A 27331-nucleotide genomic window follows, 5' to 3' on the forward strand; every position below is an offset into this window, starting at 1 on the left:
TCTATTCTCTCATAGTTCGTAAACTGCATATGCTGTATGAGCAGCGAAGCATTTTCATTAAGACCACATCCCGATCCACTGACATGAGATTTTCCAGGCAGCTTTATTTTTGACGTACATTTAATACGCGTTCACGCAAAATCAGTACAATTTTATGATGTTTTGATAATTGAAGACGTGACGTCAGTTCGACACATTTTTATAATAACTATCATCGGCGCGAGAAGTAAGAGGCTCAATTGAGTTAAAATCATTTTATTCATTCATAAAGTTAGTATTAATAACATTTCTGTGTTATTGCACAAGGCAAGGGTTACTTTGGCACACAGAAGCACAAGGCGATGGTTATATCGAGTCAGTGATCGAGCAAAACTTAGGCTAATATTTTTTTAAACATAAGCAATGGAAGTATCGCGATTAGAGGTCGAAGAAATTCATAACTAATAACATACAGTTGTTCACTCATAAACGGCTATTCTAAATGCGAAGAATTTTCTAGCAAATCAAGATTTTCTAACCGATCTTATAAATCAAAAATAAATAACTCACTTTGGTACGAAAAAGAACTTGCTTCAATTTAGTTCGGTAATCAGGCATGTGCCAAGTCTAGTAATATGCAATCGCAGCCTATTGAGTTATTGAAGAGCATATAAGAATATTTCATGTTTAAACATCTATTTACTATTACATTAATAAGAAGAAACAAGTTGCGCTTCGAAAAAATTAAAAGGAGACATGAACGAAGTTTCAAGACATTAGAAGTATTCTTGGCTAAGAGTTTTATCCTAGCCATAACTATAAGGCAAAATGAAGCAGACACGACTTGACGTAAAATAATCAGAGTACATAACACAGAGTTATTTAACACCTTATAGGGAAGGCACAATATTTTTATAAAGATTATGTAATGTTCAGGATAATTTATGACTTTGAAATCCAAAAATCTGTGTTTTTACTTGGAGAACTACCTGTGTCCCGTTGACAGCATGTTCACAAAATGATAGGTCGGTAACAAATGACGATTCGAGTTCAATTATTGAAGAAAAAATTCTTGCTGACATCGTCTCGTCAGTTCTAAAGTCACGTCTGACCTACAACTGAGTGACATCGTCGCGTTGCATGCAGCAATGCATAAGCTGCGGTTCAGTGACAACTGATCGCGTACTGCAGTGCAGGCATTGTGGTCTGGCTCACGCAAGCTGAGACTTGACACGGGATATCTTCCTGTCCTTAGCCTCCAGGTTTTTAGGAGGGTACTGAGAATTGCTCTTCTGATGGCGCTCGTATGTGCTGCATGTGAGAAAACCGTTAGTGTTTAATAACTTAATAACTATATTATGCGCATCGTTCTCGTGACATAGGTATTCACTCAACGATGGCAGTATCTGCTGGTGAATCAATGTACTATGCTAGAAAGATAATAGGCGATAAAATTCAGCTGTAAATCGCCCAAAAAACAGGTGATGAGGATTAAAATATAAACGATAAAAATATCATAGATGGGAGTGAGTTAAAATGAATCAAAGTCACTTAAATTAACCATTTATCAGTGAAGAATAATAAAACAATACCTGGATTAATATAATAACCAAGTAATTATAAATTAGGCCAAGTACCAAAAAATAGATAGGTCGTTCAATTAGAACGGCAATAAAATATTTACCGTGCCAATAATTGAAATAATGGGTATACTTCAAAAACAAGTAAAATAAATTAAATGCTTTGTAAAAATTAAAATTTATATTGAGTGAGAAATGACTACTAACAATTTGTAAGTTGGAGTCTTCATGATGTCGATAACGTGTGAGATGCCAAGGAGGAGTTGGTCTGCCAGCATCTGGATCAGGTGGTTGCCGTCAATACGGAAGCACGACTTACTTCCTTGTAAATCCAGATATGCTGCAACAAAAACACAAAGTTAATCAGCACACTGATAATACACCCAATTGCTGTGTCAATGCTGCTACCGTCACTGTAGCACGTCGCTAGTGAACGTCTGTGGCCGCGCAACACCATGGTGGTGGGTGGAAATGTAACGAATTGAAAGGTTTGAATTGAAAAGTTCATTATGATATCGCAGTTACCGACAGAAACAGCGACATGTCAGAACAGATAATTTACTGACAATTACATGAATATCTCACAAGTAAAGTGTGAGGAGGAAGAGAAGTGTGAGGAGGAAGAGAAGTGTGAGGAGGAAGTGAAGTGTGAGAAGGAAGAGAAGTGTGAGGAGGAAGAGAAGTGCAAGAAGTGAAGCGTCCACTCCTTACAAATTTCAGGAGGGAGGACCTGCAGCCTGTTGCTCTGCAGGTGCAGCTCACGCAGCCTGTGCAGCTCTCCCACCTCCCGTGGCAGGTCCACCAAGTCGTTGTCCCGCAGCACCAACTTTGCATGTAACATTAAGAAGTAGGTAACTTTCAACTACTTTGGGAACTCAACATGCGCATCATTAAGAGCTAAATATTTAGACAACCTACTGCACTCCCATGACATTGCAATAGAGGCATAGTTACTGCCTTTTTATTCCAATTTACCTAGTCACTGCTCTTTAAACATTTTTCATTAATTTCATTTTAGTAAGTAAAAAACTAATCTTCAGAACAACCATTGAAAAACGGTATGAATAAGGGAATTTAAATAGGAAAAGAGGGTATGAATTACTGATGCTTTGACAATAAGCCAAGTAGAGCAAATCTGTAATAAATTTGGTTAATTGAGTGTGGTTCTAACAGAGGTTTCATTAAGATAAGTAATTACTTGAGATGCTCTAGTGATATTTTAAGGTTTTGAAGGAGTTCATGAAATGGAATGAAATAAATTTCTCAAATCTCCAGGTTACTTATGTATTTCCAATGCATTTCTAATTCCCTTTTTTGTCATGTTAGTTTAAAATAAGTTCTAAAACTGAAAATGAAATTTGTGGGGCCCTGAACACACTATGGAAGGTACCAGTGATATTGTTATATTGTCTAGTTATGCTAGGTTAGTTGACTCTGCTCATACAAAATCAGCCAAACTAAATTGTAGGTGCCCAGCCTTAGGTGCACCCTAACAGCAATAAAAATGCTACAGAAACATGTGCATCAATAAGATGCTGCTTACATTAACCTTTGGTTGACTACCTATTGTGAGTAAAAATGTACCTATATCAAGTAGGATTGTAACATTGCAAAATTATGCAGTCTGACAAGGTATAAAGAACACAAGTACACATAGCTGAAGAAGCTCACATCATGAAAAATTCTCTACTTACGATTTGGAGATTTTTAAAATTTTTTATTTCAGGCGACAGAATTTCGAAGTCATTATCAGCCATGTAGAGAGCACGGAGAGACTCTGCATAGATATAAAAAGTTCACATTTTTATTATATAATTACCAATATTGCACCATTGCATTATTGGAAACTTGATTGTATTGGTTTTATAAATTTTAAATTGAAACTAAAGTAAAACAGTACAAAAGACATCATCAAATCTTATAAATAGATGACAATTTAGTTCAAAGTAAAAATAATTTCATTATTAACTGTTAAAAAATATATTATTCCTGAACAAATTCAATAAGGACAATTTATACATCAAAATATATAAATAATACATTTAGGTTCTTCTTCCTTAAAACATTGACTTAGTAAATTGAATTAATTACTATTAAGACAGACAACATAATTTGCGGAAAAACTTACCTAGCATAAAGAAATTGCCAGGCAGAGTTTCTTCAGAGATGTTGTTGTAAGAGAAATCCAGCACTTCCAGCACAGGGAACGATCCAAAGCCCCTTGGCAACGTGTCCAGGCGATTCATGCTGCAATATTTGAATTAAAATACATCTGAACTGAACAAAAAATGGAGAAATGACTTGAATACTACACTAAAACTCAATGAACAACAACAACATTAATTCCATTCATAACATAATGCATCAATTAACTTAGGTAAATATTAAAGTGAACTACAAAGACAAATAAAAATATGTTAGAAGCTCTTCTTCCAATTAAAATTCTGATTAAGATTCAAATAAAATTTTGTTGAATAACTACAGGCTAACTGCCTTTAACTTGGCAGCATATTAATTTACAGGATTAATTTTCTGCATCAACTAGCCTCTAGCTTAGGTTTCATATAAATTACCAATAAAAACTAACATTAAATACAACTGAGCCTGATGCCAAATAAGGCAGAAGGGTAATATAAAAAATATGGGATATTAACAATAAATTCTAAAATGTCTAGCATAATGTTCAGAAGATTAATTTTGGTGAGAGATTGTCTTTAAAAACAAATGATTGGTCAATGTAATGCTGTAAAACAAAGGCAAAATATCCTGTATTTTAAAAAAATCATTAAAATGATATACATTGATTTATATCCTTCTACCTATTGGTCATTTTCTGTACATAATTTTGATGGATTAACAATTGGATAATTAAATATAAGAAGGTGTCAACATGTCAAGTATTCACAGGGTTTTCCCATAAAATTAATACAACAAAACACCCTACCTTACCCTGTGGCCTGTATTATGTATATATATTTACATAGATTTATTTATACAAGTAGTAAATATTTTAGTAATACATCTTTTTCATACTAATATCTGGTAAAAATAAATCAACAGAGAGTGGAATTGAATATATTAGTTATATCATCATAACAAATGTGATAAATTAAATGACTTCAGAAGGACACATATTTATCTTGCCTATACAACTTACCCAACATTGAGGATGCGGAGTTTGTTCAAAGATGAAATGGCCACAGGAAGTTCCACGAGGTGGTTATTGTACAAATTCAATATCTCCAAATTGGTCAAGTGAGCAATCGCTGGTGGCAGTGATGACAGCCGATTATGTGACAATGTGAGGCGAGTGATGTGCTCCATTGTAACTGAAAAAGATTCATCATTTCATGAACTATAAGATTGACATTAAGCAAAATAAATCTCTAGTCATAGATGCATTAGGAACAAAAGATTGGATAATAGTATAGATTTTAAAACTAAAAGAGCACTAGAGCAGGACATTGAAGACAAGACTAGGAATAGGAAATTCAGCACCAACACATAGACATAGATTCATAAACAAGCTAAATTTTTCTATGACAATTAATACATTGATTTATATCCTTCTACCTATTGGTCATTTTCTGTACATAATTTTGATGGATTAACAATTGGATAATTAAATATAAGAAGGTGTCAACATGTCAAGTATTCACAGGGTTTTCCCATAAAATTAATACAACAAAACACCCTACCTTACCCTGTATTATGTACCTATATATATTTACATAGATTTATTTATACAAGTAGTAAATATTTTAGTAATACATCTTTTTCATACTAATATCTGGTAAAAATAAATCAACAGAGAGTGGAATTGAATATATTAGTTATATCATCATAACAAATGTGATAAATTAAATGACTTCAGAAGGACACATATTTATCTTGCCTATACAACTTACCCAACATTGAGGATGCGGAGTTTGTTCAAAGATGAAATGGCCACAGGAAGTTCCACGAGGTGGTTATTGTACAAATTCAATATCTCCAAATTGGTCAAGTGAGCAATCGCTGGTGGCAGTGATGACAGCCGATTATGTGACAATGTGAGGCGAGTGATGTGCTCCATTGTAACTGAAAAAGATTCGTGAACTATAAGATTGAAATTAAGCAAAATAAATCTCTAGTCATAGATGCATTAGGAACAAAAGATTGGATAATAGTATAGATTTTAAAACTAAAAGAGCACTAGAGCAGGACATTGAAGACAAGACTAGGAATAGGAAATTCAGCACCAACACATAGACATAGATTCATAAACAAGCTAAATTTTTCTATGACAATTTCCTCAAAAAATTTCAATCTTCAGAGTGAGTCTTAGGAATAATATTTCTTCACAGTTATTAAATCAGTAATTTAAAATATGTTGTACCTAACAGGAATGTAATTTTCCTACTTCTGAATGAAATCTCATGGTGACCAAAGTGACAAATTGTTTATACTTGTCAGTATATACATTTCGATTAGTGTTGAATACAATGCAGACCAATTTCAGTTGGTTTACTTACGCAAGCCAGGAAGGTCTTCAATTTTAGCTATTTGCTTGTCTTGCAATTCAATTTCAGGGTTTCCACTCTCTCGAGCTTCATCCAATACTTTTTTGGCAGCCTTAGACATGACTTTTGTATGAAATAGTTCAGTGGCTCGAATAAATATTGTCTTTATTATCGAAAAATTTGGTGCAACGATCTTCGAAGTTCGAACGTCAAACGTGAGATCTACAATCTAGTGGTGGAGCAAAGAAGCAACTATCTACTACAGACTACTCTACCAAGTCAACTAACGCCAGCTGGTGACTGCCTGGGGACCGTAGTCCTGTTACTGCTAATAGCAATTCTTTGCCCATCCGTAGACACAACTTCACGTTTTCTACAGATCCAGGTTATCTTGCTAAGTATAACAAATTCAAGTTTAATTTCATAATACTTTCGGTGCATATGCTAGCTTTACAACTTGTTTTTCAAAAAACCGTTTAATATGCTAAACGAATATGAATGTTATTTTAATAATATGCGTTTAAAAATTACTTTTTAAAGACAACACTTCTGAAGAATTCAGTGTCTTGGATGTTACACATGTATGATGCATTTCTAATTTTATTTTCAAATATACAAAAAATTTTTTTTTAAATTTTTTTAAGATATCAAAATTTTGTAAATTTTCAAAATTATTAATTCTGTCAACTTATTTATGCATTGTCTCTGACTATATGCAATTGTACAAAATTTTAGATCGATTGGATGGACAGGTCAAATTGTGTCATATACGGATTATAAGATTTGTAGCAGACGAAATTATTTTTACTTTTTTTATAATGAAAAAAATTTAATTTATAAAATTATTCATTCTGTCAATTGATTCATGCATTGTCTTCAACTTCACGCACGTGTGCAAAATTTCAGATCGATTGGACAGGTAGAAGTGTGTCAAATATCGATAATAAGATTTGTAGCTGACAAACTTATTTTTAATTTTTTTTAATATTGAAAAAATTTTTACTTTTAAAATCATTTATGATGTCAATTGATTCATTCATTGTCTCCAACTTTGTGCAAGTGTGCCAAATTTCAGATCGATTGGACAGGACGAAGTGTGTTAAATATCGACTATAAGATTTGTAGCAGATAGACAGACAGACAGACAGACAGACAGACAGACAGACAGACAGACAGACAAACAACAAGAAGTGAAGTTAAAGAGAAGTGTTGTAATAAAAAGAGTAGCCTGTGGTTAACTTGGGTAATAGAAAGAGGTGCAAGACAAATGCAAAAAGACAAATGCAAAATGCACTAAGACAAATGCAAAACTGAAAAAAATTCTGTTCCTAGAGCACGCATTATAAAAGCATAAGAATTTTTTGAAAATAAGAATTTTTTGAAATTTATAAAAACATAACATAATCGACGAAACTACGAATCCATGCTACCACACATGCGGGATTACTTATTCACCACACCTTAGCGATCACTTATTCGCCATACGCAAGCGATTATTTATTCGCTATATGAGCGATTATTTATTGTCCGCCGTTTGTGCGTGATCGTGGTGTGCCGATCGTTTGTATGTGATTGTAGCAGTAGTCGTATAATTCACAAACGATCATTCATTCGTAAATTTATCATGTTGAAACGCTCACTTATTTGCCACACACGCTCGATCAATCACTCACCATTTCCTAACGAGTGATCACTTATTCGCACATACGCGATCATTTATTCGCCACAAATAAGCGATCATTTATATCCCACAAATGCGCGATCATTTATTCACCGCACTTAAGCGATCATTTATTCGCCATACACAGCGATCATTTATTCGCTATATACACATCATTTACTCGCCGCCGTTTGTGTGTGATCGTGGTGAGCCAATCGTTTGTGTGTGATCGTAGTAGCAGTCGTATAACTCACAAACGAACATTCATTCGTCAATTCGTCATGTTGAACCGATCATTTATTCGCCACACACACTCGATGAATCACTTACCATTTCCTAATTTCCAATTAGTCACCATTTCTTAACAATTGATCCATTATTCACACATACGCGATCATTTATTCGCCATACACAAGCGATCATTTATAAGCCACACATGCGCGATCATTTATTCACCGCACTCAAACGATCATTTATTTGCCATACACAAGCGATCATTTATACGCCACACATGCACGATCATTTATTCACTGCACTCAAGCGATCATTTATTCGCCATACACAAGCGATCGTTTATACGCCACACATGCGCGATCTTTTATTCACCACACTTAAGCGATCACTTATTCGCAATACGCAAGCGATTATTTAGTCGCTATATGTGCGATTATTTATTCGCCGCCGTTTGTGCGTGATCGTTTTATTGAAATCTGGGCGTGATCTGGGCAGGGTGGCTCAGGGGTTAAAGTTCAGAGTACCAAGATTGACGCACTAGAGACGCGCGGGTTCGATCCCAGCTCTGTGCGCCAGTTTCTGGTCAGGATCGGCAAGGAGGCCGGGCGGTTAAGCACAGCAGAATTGTAGCAGTTCTTTGCGAGTTCGAGACCTCAAAATGCTGTGAATGTGCTGCGATGCTAAGAATCGGCGACAGGCCTACGGCCTAATAAGCGCTGAAACCGCTATTATCGTGGTGTGCCGATCGTTTGTGAGTGATCGTTGTAGTTGTCGTATAACTCACAAACGATCATTCATTCGACAATTCGTCATGTTGAACCGATCATTTATTCGCCACACACACTCGATCAATCACTCGCCATTTTCTAATTACCAATTAGTCACCATTTCCTAACAATTGATCACTTATTTACACATACGCGATAATTTATTCGCCATACACAAGTGATCATTTATAAGCCACACATGCGCTCTGTAAATGATAGATTTCTATACAAACTTCTTTTTATTTCTATAGAAATGTCTTTCTATTTTAGAAGTGACATACTAATTTTACTTGTATCTTAAATGTGTGCGATCAAATCCATTGCGCTTAGTCTTATTACCTCTTATTTTAAGTGTCTTGTGCAGTGAGTTGTGCATGTCTATTGAGGACGAATACTGTTGTGTGTATAGGTGCTGTATTGGGAAGTACTAAATATTGTCTGAATTGAAGTGTGAATCAGAATATACTTGACTGGATTGTTGGAAGGATGGGAAAGCAGACCAGGCAAACTAGCGCAAGAAAGCGGGATGGGGGAGGAGTTGAGGTTCCTGTGAACCAGGTAGTGTTGTCGCTGCAAGAGTTGGTTTTCCAAGCAGCAACTTGGGATTGAAGACTGGTCCAATGAAGATATTAGGAGATCATACGCTATCTGTAGAGAGTATATTTTAGCCTTAAGGAAAGAAAATAGTAATTTGAAGAAAAGGAACGAAGAACTAGAAGAGATTGTTGCAAGAGCTAGCGAGGCGAGGCTGGAAATCTCTCCTGCCATGCTTGTAGAGCCAGTGTGAATACTCATGATCGAGGGAGGGGTGGGAAAGGGTGATGATAAAATTGTAGAAATTGAGGTGAGTGTATCCGAGTAGGTGCAGGGCAGGACAAGCTCGCATGTGCATGGTGGGGATGGTGTGGATGGAAGGAGTGGGAGGATGAAATGTGATGGAACCAAGGGAGGTTAGAAAAAAATAGGTAAGCACCCAATTTTTATGGTGGGGGACAGTGGGATTTGGGCACTTATCGACATACCGAAGCACTCAAAATGTACAACTGAGAATTATAGTCGCGGGCTCTTTGTCTTTCATGGTGGGGGAAATGGGCTAAAAGAAATGGGTGTGGAAAAAACTGTCCAGGAAATTACTAGTTGCGTGAGGGAGGTGCATGAATAAAATAGGTCTGTGGCAGTAATCGGTATTTTGAGACGACCTAGAGAGGATGATACTTACGAACGAATGAGAAGAGATGTAAATATAAAGTGTTTAATAATGTGATGGAATTCAAAATAGAATGCTTTAAAATGGGTGCGAGAAATGTCAGCTTTCTTGATGCTGATAGTATTAGAGAGAACATGTTTGGAACGGATGGAATGTAACTCAATCCTGAGGGACGGAGGTGCTTGGGCGAAAAGTGAAACGACGGGTGCAAGAAAATTGTATAATTGTATTGTCACTTGTAAAATGATGTCGTGAAATCGTAAATTAACAGTTCTGTTTCGCAGTGACCTCGCATCGGCAAACAAACCATCATTCCTACCCATGCAACATGCAAACTCACGTCTCTGTGTCTACGTAACGACGCCGTCTGTCTGCGTAATGACGCAGTCTCTGTCTGCGTAACGACGGCGTCTCTGTCTGCGTAACGATGCCATCCCTGTCTGCGTAACGACGCCGTCTGTGTCTGCGCACCGACGTAATCTCTGTCAGCTGAACAACATTCACCACGTGTCTCCACTCACTACGCGACCACGAGCATACCACCGAGCCAAGCACCTCGTCTTCACCACTGGCCTGGTCTTTCAATTCCACCGGGATCATCACCATCGAGCAGGTCACGTGAGCCTAATCAAAAAAATCTCAATTGCCAATTTTTGTTCTATTGATTTAACCCGACCAATTACATCAAACCGCCCCTCAAATCTCTGTCTGTTTTAGTGAAATTAACTCTAGTTACCTTGGCTTCGAATTCACCGCTTCAAAGGAGTCTAACGTAGTAGATGTGGACCGGTTATAAAACCCCCAATATATTTTGGTGACCCCGCCTAATTTCAAGCCCATATCTTGCCACCTAATTGGTGAGAACATTTCTAACATTGCTCTTATACTTGCCCATTAGACTAATAACTCAACCTAGTTCCACCTCACCATAACTTGCAAAATAAAATTCTTGTTCAAATTGTTCAAGCTAACTCTAGCTCTGTCATAGGCTTCTTGCATGCTTTGATGGCGGATGAAATTGGTCGTGTATAATCTTGCGTAGCCTCAGATTTCCATGTCCTTAACCTTTCTTTTACAGCTATTACCAAATTTTCGTCTTTAATCTAACCGTGTCTAATCTAGCATTCGTGTCAATTGCATAATTCGCGCGCATAGTGCAAGCAATAACTGCATCGGCATCAAATCTCATGACACAAAGTAATTATAATAAATATGACTAGCCTAACTGTAGCTACCGCTGGGATTGCTAAAAACTCCACTCAATTGAGCACTATTAGCTTGCCACCATTTACCCTATCATCCGTAGCTTAATGGATAAAGTTGTGTAGCTACGCGTTTAACGCGTGCGCAATAAATGATGTAGACCAAAAATGTTATCTGCTTTTGTCAGCGCTACCGTCCTTATCTTTAGTATTTGTTTGGGACATAGTAGTCCTAGGCCACGATGGATCGCCGCCTCTAATTATCGTTCATCCGCCCTCATTTGGGCCACCTGATGCACGATGCTGTTGCTTGCTTCTCGCCGCTGGTAGTGATGCAAGGGAGGTCGATATGGGATTGTGCTCAGGAACACGTCTAGTTGTCTCTTGAAGGTCTCCAGGGTGAACTCCCCCTCTCTTAGATCCCTTGGTAGGGCGTTGAACAGCCTTGGTCCTGCCACAAAAAGTGATCCTTCCCGCAGGGATTGAAATCTGACTGCGGATCTTTTACGTAGAGGGGGGATCTTGCACAGTCTCCCCCTTTTCTCGTTGTGATATGTCTGAATCCTGAAAGTCTCGCTCCCGAAGTTTGGCACCATTCCGGTTATCATTTTCCATGTGTACAGAATGACATACCTCTCCCGTCTCCTCTGTTGTGAGTACAGACTCAGTCGCTGTAACCTCTCCCAGTAGTTGAAATTCTCCATCCCTCTGATCCTGGAAGTAAAGGTTCGTTGGACTCCTTCCAGTTGCCGAACTGCACCTAGCGTAAAAGGAGTCCAGAGCTGGCAGCAGTATTCAAGGATAGGTATTACAAGGGCTCTGAAGAGTGTGATCATCGGTTCCGCTTCTCTCGTCGAACTAGCAATCAGACCTAACCAACCTGATGGTTGATGAGCCTAACATGGAAGGTAAATTTGAGTTGTTGCGTGACAATTTGATCAAACGTACGTACCAGAAAGCACACGCATTAAATTCCTGCTAAACCATACCCCAAATGGGCATTAGAACGCCCTCGTAATATATGCGTCACCTCCGCAATTTTGCAGGCACGTCGCAAGACAAGGATTCTTCTTTGATTAGGTCAAAATTTTTGGAGCGTATTCTTTCATTTATGCGCGCTATAATCGCCCATATGACAGATCAATCGCTTGCTTATCTGGCCGATACGGCCGACAAAAGCCATGTTGCGATAGGAAACGAGAGTCACTTAACCAGCCTTAGTTCAAAACTCCGTCCAACTGCCCCTCCCTACATGTCACGTTCATTTGAACGTGTAAAAATAGCATCAATACATCGTTGACCGAGGAGCTCGAGAGAGTAACTATAAACTGTAGAGTAAATATAATATTATATGCGAATCGCAGCACGCAAATTATCTAATGCCTGCTAATTCCGGAAAATTCAAGTCCGGCATTGCACCGACGCACCCGATGCGCGCGCAGTTGAAATTTGGATCGGCAACTAGGGAAGCTCTACCAAATTCATTTCTGTGTTTCTATATGTCAAATGTGAAATATGGGCATTTACTGGATGATTGAGGTTTTATGAGTGAGCAAAAACTGTTTGTGAGAATATCAGTGATTATTTTTCATTCCTGAAGCTGTTATGTGAAGTTGTATGTCACTTAGGCAAGATGGGCGCCTCTCTAAGCCAGCGGCATATCACAGAATGTCTGTTATACTTTAATCATTTGTTGCATCCATTCATTTGATTTGAATCAACTAAGTATATCAACCAATGCAGCGTCATCTCACAGCGATAATTGTCGTGAGCTAGATCAAGTAGTTTCTGTTCTGCCCTAAAAATAGAATTCTTGTGGAAAATGCTTTGTAATTGCTAGTTGCTACAGATGATCATTTAATCATCGCAAATTGATCGAATTGAATCGAATCATCGCGTATGAGAGAGAGAGCGTCAGCCTATGATGGAGGTGTTTTCTTTAAGATTGCTGTAAATACGTTGTTAATTGATTTTTTGTTAACATAAGAGTGTGAACTTTTAATTTATTTAACGCTAATAAAAGAACTCTTATGCAGCGTGTATGACCGATTTAAAGGTCGTGACCGGAGGTCAGCACGCACCCAATTCCAATTCCAGTATTTAAAAGCGACATTAGCATTTATTTATGATGAAGGAAGAGGTTTTTTGTGGTGCCGGCGTTGCAAACGATTTCTTGAGGCGAGTAGGTTGGGCTTGCCATAGTCAGACGACGAATATTATTTACCTTAATCGTATAGTCTCTTCGTCAATAATGCGTTAAATTAACGTACTCCTTATAACCTGTTTCAATGAAATGCATTCAGCATGATAAGTTCATAATTAGCGGAGTTTGAAAGCTCTGAATTTGGGCAATAATTTCCAATTACAATACTTAACATTTTATTTTTTAACAATTATTCGGCGTTCATGAACTCATTTTTTTGATCCACTAATTTGAGTCTTTTTGACTAGTGACTGATCGCTGAATCGCGTATTAATTGCCGCGGCACTGTTGACGGCTTTAACGACAGCCCGATTTTACTTTAATGAATGCACGACGACAAAAAAAAAAAAAACATAAAGAAATTTCGTTCGGCACTAAACATCATAACACAAATCTAATGGTTTTTAAATTTATGGTTATTATATTTATTTTCCGATTGAATTTTGTTTTTAACACTGCCGGTGAACATTTTATAGATGTAACGAGATATCACAGCGGTGCAGTAAACTATGAAGATGATGCAGAAGCCTAGTGCGGCCAAAATATCTAAGTTGGCGTAGGCGATCCAGCTGAGATTCCGGCTGCTGGCTTGCAGGTGCGGCGCCCCCCTATATCTTGCCACGTACTCCGTCCAGTATACGGCGCGCTGCAAAGGGGGCTCCGGCTGGTCCCGGAATATGCGTGACTTTAACTCCATTCGTTTTCTGAACCTGAGAGATTCGGTCAAAACAATACTGGATTAAAAGAGTTAAAAGTGTCCCTCCCCTTGAACTTTATTTTGCGGTGCACTTATCTTACTCCTAACACTAACTATCTCGCCCATCTAGCACTTGTCTAACATCTTTCTTCCCTGACCTTGCTTTCCACCTCTCCTCTCCTGTTTTCTCCCACTCCTCCACACACATTATATGAATAAATTAGGGATAAGGGATTATATAGATGAGTAAGTGATGCTTTGCAGATAGCCATTGCAAAGGCCTAATTTTGATTGTCCTTTCAGGTTCAAACGTTCAAAATGTAAATCATGCCTAACATTGATACTGCTGAATAAAAAATTTCCATATAATTTTATATAATTATTCATTTGAGTCAATATGATGCAGATCAACGATAATATCTAACAAATTTGAAACATTAACGTGCAATAGAAAGTGAGCGTAGATTACGGAAGCGCTCTTGATAACGTAAAAAAACTCATTATTATGTTCAATTTTTTTTGAGGAAGAAAAACGAAAGTACACAAGATGGCTCAGGAGAAAACCAACGAATTCTTATACTCAGTCTTGTTGATAAAATTTTCTATTTGCCTGTCGTACTTTAGATCCTTGATCGCATCAATAAGTAAATTTTCTCAAATAAATTGAAAAAATTATACTAAGCATGGAATAGAGTACGGGTACTCTGAGATAGACCACTGAAAAGCACGACGAAAAGGCGAATTTTGAATTCATCATCGAGTTATATCAACGAAAAACTATTTTTATTGAAGATTTGAATTCCGATCTACTTATAACTTCGCAAGTAGTATTTTATAGAAACTCATTGACTTGCCTAAAGTTAGGCATCGAATTTATTTTGTCTATCTTCTCACCAACGTATGTTCAGACTTGAAATGCCTATAGCACCATATGTCCATATCGAACCCGGTTGAAGTCGAGTAGCTATTTCAAACTATCGTCAGTCTTGAAAAGATCCGGTCAAATGATACGATTTTAGATCTTCTGTGAACAAGTCACGAAAAGTACAAGTATCGGCGACAGGCCACATCAGGCCTACTCTTCAGCGCCGACATCACTATGTTATTTTATGTTACATTATTACGACGGAGCTTTTTGACGCGAGTGTATGAGTCGTGAACTATTAATTTCAAGATTTATAAGAACCATTGAAAGTCTACAAACTTACCTGTTATCATTGATGATAGTGTGAATGGACTCGTTGAGCGTTTGTTCAGTAAGTGTAAGCCAAGATAAGCTCATTCCGATCCCTTCGTCTTGTACAAAAGGCGCGGTCTTGTAATTGTCGCCGTGGATGGGTAAGCAGAGTACGGGAACTACGTGGTAGATCGACTCTTGCATGCCACTCAATCCGCAGTGACTTATGTGAAGACGCAAGTTGGGATGGGCTAAAATTATAAAATTTATTAATTAACGAGGTTAATTAATGAACGATATTGCACTCAAGCAAACAAAAAGTATGATGCAGTGATCGACGTAATTATATAATTTAAATATGGCGACGAATACATTCATAATCGTCAGCTTCATTCGAAAATAAACATTTGCAAACAACAGCTACCGTCCGTATGCGGACGGTTAAATGATTCTATGTTTGAAATATTTACAATCTAAAGTCGTATTGGTCGTCGGTTCTCCCTACAAGCTTCTGTGCTGTACCGAATTTATTATCACATGATACGACCTTCTATTAAGCGCAGTTTTCTGCACAGTTTGGTTTTTTGCATTCACTTTTGAAGCTCGACTCTCGTTTTAGAGCTGTTGTACTAATGGACGGCTCTCTTTCGCTGAAAAATAAACTTACCTAAAATATCCTGTTGTGGGAACCAATTGCGAACCATCAGGTTTGAGGAGTTTAAAACTTCATCGCTTGGGTTGCGCCAGAGAACTTTATATGGCAATTTCGGAAACAGTGAGATGAAAATATTTTTGAACTGATCCGGAAAACTTGAGACTGTCAAGTAAGTTCCCGTACTCATGTAGACAGCAGGGATGTCTCCAGCTAAGAATTCCTGCAGATCCTGGAAGAAGATAATCTTTTGATTTACCAGTGGAGAATTGGGTTAGATTGCTTAGGTATATCCAAGATGGTGACTAACTTTATTATGGTGTTGGTCACCGGTATAACAAGGACAATATTATTCCCATTATACCGGTATAATGAAAGCATGACATTATGTCTAAAGGCCGATTCACTCGCTCAGTTTAACAGAACGATTTGTCAGCGCAGTTCAAATCGTTGCAGATAAAACGAATTGCGTGTGAACGGGAAAACTGCGCAGTTTCGAAGCCGGCGCGAAGACTGCACAGTTGCAGCGATATCTGAGCTACAGAGCATAGATTTCGATGACCTGCGCAGATAAGTTGGAACGTGTGGACGGAAGCACCGTTTTCCGATTCAATTTGTGCTCACTTCCAATGATTTTGGCAACAATGGCGGATCTTCGGTAATGTTCGCGGGAATTTATTGCTCTATACGAAAGTTTTCCTTGCATTTGGCCAGTAAAATCCAAGTACTATAGTAAGAGGGACAAAAAAGGTGGAGACATACATATGAGAGCTTAGTAGAAAAATTCAAAGAAATCGATGAAAGCGTAAACAGAGAAACAGCTGTAAAAAATTAATAGTTTGAGGACTATTTACCGTAAAAATTTTGGAAAAAAAATAAATCGATTCCAACTGGAGCTGGAGAAGATGACATCAATAAGCCATCTCTGTTATTTTGATTGCTCGCATTTCCGAAATGATCCAATCTTTAATTTTTAACAAGGCACAATGCCAAAATTGACCAAAATACTGCCGTCTCCATGGCGAGATCGCGCAAAACCGGGCAAAGTCGGCACCGTGTGGACGCTCTAAAAATTGCAACGATTTTATTCCGACTTGAGACTGCGCAGACAAATCGTTATGTAAACTGAGCGCGTAAATATACTTATATTCTAATGTTATAACTATTCAGAAATTCTTGGAATGCTACCTAATCAGACAGGTAATCATTAGGGTGCATTAATCTTTCCATGCCTTAGGAAGGGGTTCAGGGTCTCGAGCTACCATGCCTCCCAACATTATTTGGTTCGGCAAGAGAGGAAAGGCTCCGTCTAGGGCAAGGTGTGAGTGGACGAATATTAGACTTGCGTTCCGTTCAACTTCATAGGAAGAAGGCAAGCCTGGGAAGATCTTGGATATCTGCACATAATACGCACACTATTAGTTTGGTGAAATTACAAGATCATAATTAAAATATTGAGAAGAAGGCTTATCGTAGTGACTTCCAAACTTCTAATTCTAGGCTAAAAACATGCAAGGTCTAAACTACAATACCCGAAGTTTGGAAGGAGGGGGCTGGTTTAATGGAGCAAATTGAAATTAAAGCCAATTCCGATTTAGACAATAAAAATTCGAAACTCTATTGTTCAGTTTTCAGCCAAAATAGTAGGAAGACGATGGTCAAAAAAGGAGTACCAAACTAGCAATTTACGACCCGCTAAACGCATAACTGAACTTGAGTGACCTGAATAGCATTGACATCAAGCGTTTGTATTTTACATTACAATTTAGTACGAGGATTTACAGTCAAGACTGTAAATCCAACCTCGTGTTAAAATGTGAGTCACGTGGTTTGTTAGCTGGGTCCTCAATTTGGAAGCAAATCACGAATAGAAGAGAATTGTATCACGATGAGTCAGTATTATCAAATAACGTTTGATGCCCTTTTACTATACACAGTTCTAATAATTACACATTTGAGAAAAATAATTCTTGATCACACTCGTAAAATTAGTCATCACCAAAAGTTCTTAGTTTACGTGGTTACATTTGCCGCACCGCTTCTTCAGCTGGCGACCTGACACTCCAAAGCCAAAGGTAGGCTAAGCCAAGGGTAACCAAAATATTCTTGACTCGGCTTAGGAATGAGTAGGGTTTAGGGTAATCCGTGACGCCGTTTGACACCGCTGCAGGGTTGAAGACGTTACCCTGGTAAGCACTCGTCACGGAGTTCAGATACGATGCGGAAAACAAGATGTGGGTCATATTCACCGCAAAGGGGTAGGTAACCTGCACCATAGAGAATAATATGTTGGGACCATTTGTATATTTTACAAAGGAATGATTGGAATAGCCATTTAACAAGCGGAGATAAAATATCTAAAAAATTTCAATTTATAATTTTTATACAAAATCACGGCCAATTCTTGGATAATTCAGACTAATTAAAAATTTACCAAAAATGCCAAATTGTCGGAGATGACGAGGTCGAACTCGTTCTTTTTGGCAAGGATATATTTCACGACCGGGTCATCGTAGATCTTCGTAGCAAAGTGGCTGCTGAAATCGGCGAGGTCACTGACGAATTTTACATGTTCGTAAATAAGTCTAAAATGGTCCATGTTGAAAAATTCGTCCAAATCATATTCATAGTCGTAGTACGAGACGTTAGGATGACGTTGACTGAGGCAGACGTGACTCAGTACGGAGACCTGTAAGTTCAAGTTGCGTTTACTATACACGCGAAAAAACAGCTATAAAATACAATCATATATATCGGATGATAACGTATTTTCCGGTTATAAACATTATTTGATTACCGAATTATAGGCACCTTCAATTTTTATTTAGGATATAAGTCTTCTGCGACACCAACATTTCCATAAAACTCCCTGATTGGTCGTACATATTCAGCCTTACTCTTTAGGGATATTCACTTTATAGAACTTATTTTCAAATAAACACGAAAATTGGTAATTTGAGATAGATGTGATAGATATTAACGCTTATTTTATCCATCAAGCAAGGTGTTGCCTGGCTCTAATGCTTCCCAAACGTTTACTAAGGATACCTTCATAGTAAATTTCTCAACAGACCGAAAATCTTTCATATCAAATATTTCGCAGCCCTGCATACCTGCGTCAAGACCATATCATATTATTTTATTTTTTCAAGTTTTTTGAAACTATATGACACCAGCTGTCGGCGCACTTGCTCACCTTGTGTCCTCTCTCCGCCAAGGTTGATATCAAAGGCTGAAGGATGGCATAGTGGCTTTTGTATATGGAGGCAGGAATGAACAAAATCTTGTAGGACTGAAGTGAAGGACCCAACCGCGAGTTGATTTGACGAGTCATGTTGCTTATGGCCGTAGTTTCGACCAACAATGTGGCCAATACCACCAACAGCATCGCCTGGCGTGAAAAATTATATTGGAGAGTTTAAATTAGTATACGTTGATATGAAACATATTAGAATACGGTGAGATGTAACGTATTAAAATGTGGTGAAAGGTAACGTATTCGTACACGGTGAGAGGTAATGCATTAGTGTACGGTGAGAGGGAAGGTATTAGTATACTGTGAGAGGTAGCGTATTAGTATACTGTGAGAGGTAGCGTATTAGTACACGGTGAGAGGTAACGTATTAGAGTACGGTGAGATGTAACGTATAATATAATACGGTGAGATGTAACGCATTAGTTTGCGGTGGTAGGTAACTACTTATAATATGATGAAATTATTATGAGTATACGGTGAGAGGTAACGTATTAGTATAATGTGATAGGTGACGTATTAGCATACGGTGAATATTTTGATACATTCAGTTGAGATTTGTCTTTCGATATTTTGATGATGGGCTTTGTTTCGATCACTGTTACTGAATTTGAATTTTATTTACACGATTCATTGTATAAACTTGATTATTCATATGCGGTTGTGAGAAGATGCTTCTCGCTCTTCTTTGATAGCACTCTTCACTGTCTCCACGCACAATTGATGGAACTCTTCACTGTCTCCACGCACAATTGATGGAACTCTTCACTGTCTCCACGCACAATTGATGGAACTCTTCACTGTCTCCACGCACAATTAACTGTCTCCACGCACCTTTGACAGCACTCTTCACTGTCTCCACGCACAATTGATGGAACTCTTCACTGTCTCCACGCACAATTGATGGAACTCTTCACTGTCTCCACGCACCTTTGACAGCACTCTTCACTGTCTCCACGCACTTTTGACAGCACTCTTCACTGTCTCCACGCACCTTTGATAGCAATCTTCACTGTCTCCATGCACGCACCATTGATACCGCTCTTTATTGCAAATACCTTCTATTGTTTGCCTTTTCCTTGTTTTTATTATTTATTCATCATTGTTCATCAATCATTCGTCACTTCTCTGTTTAAACACTCTTCATTGCGTATACTTTTCACAGTATGCGCTCATCATTGCTTAAACGCAAAATTTTTTCAATTCCACCATTACCTATACAATTAATAGTATATTCTACACTATTGATACGTTTCAGTGCTTATTGATTCAGTTATCCATTATTCTCTGTTATAATCATCATTATCTTCTTCTGCAAATTCCCACATTGTTTACTTCTGTGCCGGTTGGTTATTTTCATTACTTGCAGGTAGTTTCTTGCTTAACCCTCTACCCTTATGAGTCACATACCAGTCCCTCTTCGGGAGCATAACTTTCAACTCAAACTATACGTAAACTATTCAGTGTAGCAACCTGAGGACGTTTGTACGCAACAGTGAACATTTTTAAGTTGTCGTACGTGCCGGCAACCATCAGTGCAAGTCAGTTTGCGATCACTAGAACGCATCTTTTACATGCAGTAGGCTTGTGACAATATTGCTCTGGTTACTCATGTCAGACGGTATAGAGGGTTAAGTAGTCCATATAATAATTCTTTCTAAATATACTTGTATATGCTGTCAGATCCTACGGCGATCGCATGACACACATTGAAGCAACAATGTTATATGAACGTGGAAAAGTTCTGATCTGACTTCATATTGAAAGTATTTTCACCATCACCACATTGCGAGTGAATGGGCATTTTAAGTAGCATGAACAATTTGAGCATATTATAATACCGATATGTTTTTAGCGCATTTTCTCATTTATGGACAAAATGCACTATTGTGCTCGCCATGTCCGTCTGTCTGTCTGTCCGTCCGTCTGTCCGTCACCTCAAGTTTTCGTTGACGAGAAAATGCGCTCTCTGTCACTCACTGCTGTGAGTACTGAGTTATATTTTTTAAACCTTCGTCTGAAGAGTAAACTTTTGAAGACGTAGAAATATCAGACGGCAAAGAAATATGTGACTGGCCATGACATACGCCTTGCTTATCTCAGAAATGCATTTCTTATTATTTAGGTACACATCTCGAACGTTATTTATTTTTAATTACCTTGTCGGATCAGCTAATAATTAAATTTATTATTGCTATTTATGTAAGTCCTAGACAAAATGTTACAGTTTATTGTCAACGTCCTTTACGCGCAACATCTATTTAATATAACGTACATAACCATACTGTATACTTATTAACATCGAATAGTTTTTTATATTTCTAGTCTCAGTATGTTCTTACATATGATGCAGCTCGTAAGATTATGCACTCAATTAAGAAATAACACAAAGTCAGGCAAAAAAAAACAATTGTTCAAGTCATCATTCGAGTTTTGGACTGCAGAAAAACAGAGTTCCAATTATTATCATTACAAATTGGCCGCCAAATACCAGGAATTTTGAAGCGTTAGATTTTTTTCAGTTGGCACATTTTGGATCATTGTGAGAAAAAAATCGCATTCGTCCACCGTGCCCTTATTTTTCATCTTGGGCTACAGAAAAATTAAAAGTTTTTTTATGAGCGCTTGATCACTGCAAGCGCATACTTTGTATACTCTGTAAAACTTGTGCGTTGGTTCCAACAATTCACAAGCACACATTAATTGGACCCATCATATTTATAAAACATGATTTGCTTACTTTATTTTTTCTATGCTTGATTTTGTTGATATTAAGAAGACGTGATAATACAAATTAAATAATTTGTGAATAAATCGAAACCATGATGGTGGCCCATACCAAGAAAACCAGCATTTTCTACACATAGGCTGTATATTGTGACTATACAAGTAATAATGTCACTAGATTGCTTGAATAGCAGATTCACTAGAAATTTAAAAGCAAAGAAAACTCCACAAAAAAATCAGCATTTTTCTATTGAAAACGTTTCGGAGACCAGCTCCATCGCCAGTTCGATAAATTTAGAACACAAATACAGTCAGAAAATTAATAAAGTTTGAAGTAAAAAAAATAACAGAAGTTAAAACCTAAATTTACAGGCTAAGGGCAGAATAATAAAGAAATACCTATCTATTCACAATTTCTAATGGGTAGGAACTGTAGGCTGCATTTAAACTAAGCTTCTCTTTAAAAAATACTTAAAAAAAACTTTTTTAAAAACCACGTTTTTCTTATGGACTAAAAAGTAGAAAATAAATTATGTCTCGCCCCAAAAGACGTGTGTCGGGCAATCACAAGAAGTCCACAAGAAAAACGTGTTTTTTAAATTTTTTTTAAGTATTTTATTTTCTCCTTTTTAGTCCGTTGCTACACATGAAAAAAGTTGTTGCGAGCCAATTTACTTGACTTGACGTAAGTATCGATGATACGCAGCGTATCATCGATATACGCAGTCTAAACACGAATATCCTCTCGAGGATGACGTGCATTAAAGGTTTCAACCCCTGCTTGTGAAAAATATACAATGATTCCAAAATGCGCAGATCGGAAGCACCAGAACTATAAGCTAAAAGCTTAAAGTATGTGACGGACACCGGAACGTTGCACTGTTCGGTGTGAGTGTGTACAGCCGAATGAGGAGGACACGATAGTAACTGCCCAGTCTTATAACTCTTCCTTTTATGCTCAGTGACCCTAGTGTAAAGGTTGCGTGCCGTCATCCCAACGTACGCAGATGCACATCGTGCACAACTAAATTTATAAACTAGGGACGATCGCATGTGAGAAGGGAGGATATCTTTGTACTTTAAAAAACGAACCTATTTTGAAATTGTTAACCAGAAAGATACGAAGATTAATGTCCGGAAAGTATTTTATAAACGAATATTTTAATTCTCTTGACATAACTTCGGACGCATGGCCGAAGTATGGAAAAGAACAGTAAACCAATTTTATATTATCAGGCTCTGGAACAATTTCACAGTATCGCTTAGACATGAATTTCTTAATCTGGGTAAACACCATGCCAGAAGGAAATCCATTAAGCGAGAAGACATTGCGCAAAAATTCAAATTCAGAATGTAGGGCATGGAAAGTCGAGCATATACGAGAGCCGCGGTGTAATATTGTGTGAAGCCCGTTTAACTTGAATCTAAAAGAACAGAAACTAAAAAAGGTGGTGCTGAGGCTGATGAAAGTTGATTTTCTGAAAACAGGTATTTGAAACGGCCATTAGATTTAGTAATATTGCAGTCTAGAAAGGACAAACTATTGTTCGATTCAAGTTCCATGGTAAATTTAATAGAATTATGTTGCAAGTTTAGGTAATCGAAGAAAAGTTTTACATGAGAGGGATGCTTGAAAATAAGAAAGGTGTCATCGACACATCTGTCATAAAATATTGGTTTAAAATCTGGAGGACAATTGATCAGCCATGAAACCTCGTGAAAACACATAAAAATATTCGCAATGGTTGGGCCGAGGGCAAGACCCATGCCCAAACCGTCAATCTGTCTGTAAAATTTACCAGCACATATGAAAATCGAATTTAGAACTTATAATTCCAGCAGGGATTTAAAAAAAATTCGGTTCAAACCAATAACAGTATCATGGATATCTTTAAACAAAGTATTTAGACAGATCTCAATAGTTTCAAAAAGAGGTATATTTGTAAATAAATTTTCCACGTCAAAAGAGGCCATTGTTAAGTCCTGAACATCAATAACATCAAAAGTATAGGAATTGTCTACTGTATACTGGTTAGTTGTAAGACAGTTTAAGACCGGAACTAAAAACTTAGCCAGTTTAAAACTAGGGCTATTATATGCTGCAAAAATTGGTAGGAATTGAAACTTTGAGGCAAAATCAGACTTATGAATTCTAGGTAAGCCATATAAAATCCCAGGGCATGAACCGGAGGCGTAAAGTTTAGAGTAAGTTTCAGAAGAAAAGGCCGACGAATCTTTCAGTTTTCGCAGAAAGTTATTGATTTTGTCTTCGATTTTCAAAATAGTTTTAGAGATGGGATCAGCAATTTCGACAAATTTAGAAGGATCGGTGATGAGTGCAGTAAGGCTACTTTTATATCGACTACGATCAACCAAAACAACGCCTCTACCCTTGTCAGGTTTACAAATTATCAAGTCTTTATTTTTTGCTAAGTTTTTCAATAATAGCGTGTCACTGGGCTGAAATACAGAAGAAAAAATTTTATATGACTTAAAGCCGAAAAAAACTCATTGACTGTTTGACTTATAACTTTCCTGAATGCTTCTGTAGACCATCTTGCATGTTGGCGGATAGCAAAGACTTCAAGGGTGGAAAACAAACGAGTTTTCCCACCCTAGTTTTAAACTGGCTAAGTTTTTAGTTCCGGTCTTAAACTGTCTTACAACTAACCAGTATACAGTAGACAATTCTTATACTTTTGTTGACCGCTTGAAAGATTTTACAGATGTTCAGGACTTAACAATGGCTTTTTTTGACGCGGAAAATTTATTTACAAATATACCGCTTTTTGAAACTATTGAGATCTGTCTAAATACTTTTTTTAAAGATATTCATGATACTGATATGGGTTTGAACCGAAATTTTTTTCAATCCCTGCTGAAATTCTAATTCCCTGCAGTTCTAAATTCGATTTTCATATTTGCTGGTAAATTTTACATATAGATTGACGGGTTGGGGCATGGGTCTTCCCCTCCGCCCAACCTTTGCGAATATTCTTATGTGTTTTCACGAGGTTCCATGGCTGGCCAATTGTCCTGATTTTAAACCAATTGTTTATAACAGATATGTTGATGACACCTTTCTTATTTTCAAGCATCCCTCTCATGTAAATCATTTCTTCGATTACCTAAACTTGCAACATTATTCTATTAAATTTACCATGGAACTTGAATCGAACAATAGCTTGTCCTTTCTAGACTGCAATATTACTAAATCTAATGGCCGTTTTCAAACATCTGTTTTCTGAATATCAACTTTCACAGCCTAAGCTTTTTTAGTTTCTATTCTTTTAGATTCAAGTTAAACGTGCTTCAAACACTATTGCACCGCGGCTTTCGTATATGCTCGACTTTCCATGCCATGCATTCTAAATTTGAATTTTTGCGCAATGTCTTCTCCCTTAATGGATTTCCTTCTGGCATGGTGTTTACCCAGATTAAGAAATTAATGTATAAGCTATACAGTGAAGTTGTTCCAGAGCCTGATAGTGGAAAAGTGGCCGTTTATTGTTCTTTTCCATACTTTTGCCATGCGTCCGAAGTGGTATGTCAAGAAAATCAAAAGATTTGTTTATGAAATACTTTCCGAGCTTTCCGAAATACTTTTCTCCGTTTTCTAGGTACAAAAATATCCTCCTTTCTTACATGCGATCGTTCCTAGTTTATAAATTTAGTTGTGCACGATGTGCATCTGCGTACGTTGGGATGACGGCACGCAACCTTTACACTAGGTTCGCTGAGCATAAAGGGAGGAGTTATAGGACTGGGCAGTTACTACCGCGCCCTTCTCATTCGGCTGTGCGCACTCACGCCGAAAAGTGCAACGTTCTGGCGTCCGACACTGACTTTAAGGTTTTAGCTTATAGTTCAGGTGCTTCCGATCTGATCATTTTGGAATCATTGTATATTTTTAAAGAGAAGCATAGTTTAAATGCTGCATACAGTTCTTATCCATTAGAAATTGTGAATAGATAGGTATTTCTTCATTATCCTGCCCATAGCCTGTAAATTTAGGTTTTAACTTCTGTTGTTTTTTTTTCTTTTGACTCCAAACTTTTTTTTATTTTTTGACTGTATTTGTGTTCTAGATTTGTCGAACTGACGATGGAGCTGGTCTCGGAAACGTTTTCAATAGAGAAATGCTGAATTTATGTAGAGTTTTCTTCGCTTTTAAATTTCTAGTGACTGTACAGGTGTTGATATACAGCGATTAGCTGGGCCTATAGGTGAAACAAAAAGGCCTTCATGTAAAACGTAAATCAACACAGAAGACGCTTTGCGGTCGAGTCTCTGCATGAGTTCAGTAAACAAGCATGCATAATTTTCCATTATCACGTTAGTTGCGTATATTAACATTCGTGTACTTCGCATAACACGCGTGCCCTGAAGTTACACGTGTATATTAACATTCCTGTACTTCGCATAACACGCGTGCCCTGAAGTTACACGTGTATATTAACATTCCTGTACTTCACATAACACGCGTGCCCTGAAGTTACACGTGCATATTAATATTCTTGTACTCCGCATAACACGCGTGCCCTGAAGTTACACGTGCATATTAATATTCTTGTACTTCGCATAACGCGCGTGCCCTGAAGCATCAGTGAGCAAAAATCGCTTGCAAAGACAAATTTTCACTATGTGGCCTCTGGTAGGCAATAAATAACATTAATACATTGCTTTAATGATCATTGCTATAGGCATCCATAAACTATATTGTACTTTTTTAACTTTTCATTTCACTGAATTAAATTTTTTTTTTCAATTGATGGCCCCAATTTCCGGTGAACGAAAACATTGACGGTGCGACTGAGACAGCCAATCAGAGCCCTGCAATACATTGTCTATTCGAGCCGTAGATTCATAAAATATATTGTTATATATAGATAAATATATAATGAAAATTAAAATCATATACATAAAATATATAATAAAATATTATCGTATATATATAAAATGAACAATAAATAAAATAATATTAAACATATAAAAGATTGCCCTTTCAAAAATTTAGAGAAATTTCTAAGAAATTTCTACACAATTTGTATGATCAGAGACCATGAACAGACTTCGGTTGAGGAACATTTACAATTACAAACTTATAAGGCTGCCCTTAACTTCTATTGAGCATTATTTGGATTGAAGTCAGTTTTCCAGCCATGATAAGTAGATTAAGGAAAAATTCGTTTCATTTGTACACAAGCACTTTGAGATGAAGATTTTGTTCAAACTAGATTTTATTACCTAATAACGGTCAAAAATTTGTAGTCCACTAAATTTTAGTTCTTAAAACAATATTCTAGTCATTACTGTTCCCATCCTCATTATTTAATGTTTAATTATTGAGATCGTCCGAATAAATCGATAAAACAATTGAAATTGTATGAATTTGTCAAGTTTCGTCTGTTTAAAATACCTTCATGTTGAATGGTCTGTAGGCACAAACTGTTACTCCAGAGCGTTGCAAACGACCACCGCCAGATGAGGG

The 27331-nt window shown here is 37.3% G+C and overlaps 2 protein-coding genes across 2 annotated transcripts; both read right to left on the reverse strand.

Annotated features, from left to right (window-relative positions):
* Positions 1-239: 239 nt before the first annotated feature.
* LOC108675184 (ras suppressor protein 1) lies at positions 240-6410 on the reverse strand. The gene is made up of 7 exons (XM_018163179.2): positions 6074-6410; positions 5468-5639; positions 3688-3806; positions 3254-3336; positions 2271-2385; positions 1767-1899; positions 240-1290 (listed from the first exon to the last, which is right to left on the reverse strand). The coding sequence occupies exons 1-7, from the start codon at positions 6180-6182 to the stop codon at positions 1191-1193; spliced, it is 831 nt and encodes a 276-aa protein (XP_018018668.1). The 5' UTR covers positions 6183-6410; the 3' UTR covers positions 240-1190.
* Positions 6411-10491: 4081 nt separating this feature from the next.
* LOC108675195 (UDP-glucosyltransferase 2) lies at positions 10492-27331 on the reverse strand. Its single transcript, XM_018163191.2, has 9 exons — positions 27260-27331; positions 19057-19251; positions 18295-18549; positions 17897-18127; positions 17093-17257; positions 15876-16092; positions 15240-15459; positions 13737-14044; positions 10492-10553 (listed from the first exon to the last, which is right to left on the reverse strand). Exons 1-9 carry the CDS (start codon positions 27263-27265, stop codon positions 10492-10494), a joined length of 1659 nt encoding a protein of 552 aa, XP_018018680.2. The 5' UTR covers positions 27266-27331.

Source organism: Hyalella azteca, unplaced genomic scaffold (assembly GCF_000764305.2).
Source record: "Hyalella azteca isolate HAZT.00-mixed unplaced genomic scaffold, Hazt_2.0.2 contig13011, whole genome shotgun sequence".
Lineage (NCBI taxonomy): Eukaryota > Metazoa > Arthropoda > Malacostraca > Amphipoda > Hyalellidae > Hyalella > Hyalella azteca.

Bases quoted from the DNA above. Each gene is read 5' to 3' on its own strand.
- LOC108675195 (XM_018163191.2), bottom strand. The intron at 18,550-19,056 runs GTGAGCAAGTGC...TTGAACTTACAG, and splicing joins TGGCGGAGAGAGGACACAAG to GTCTCCGTACTGAGTCACGT. The intron at 15,460-15,875 runs GTAAGTTTATTT...TTATAATTTTAG, and splicing joins CCCACAACAGGATATTTTAG to CCCATCCCAACTTGCGTCTT.
- LOC108675184 (XM_018163179.2), bottom strand. From the start codon at position 6,182: ATGTCTAAGGCTGCCAAAAAAGTATTGGATGAAGCTCGAGAGAGTGGA. The intron at 2,386-3,253 runs GTAAGTAGAGAA...TTACATGCAAAG, and splicing joins ATTTTAAAAATCTCCAAATC to TTGGTGCTGCGGGACAACGA. The intron at 1,900-2,270 runs GTAAGGAGTGGA...TTTTTGTTGCAG, and splicing joins GGTCCTCCCTCCTGAAATTT to CATATCTGGATTTACAAGGA.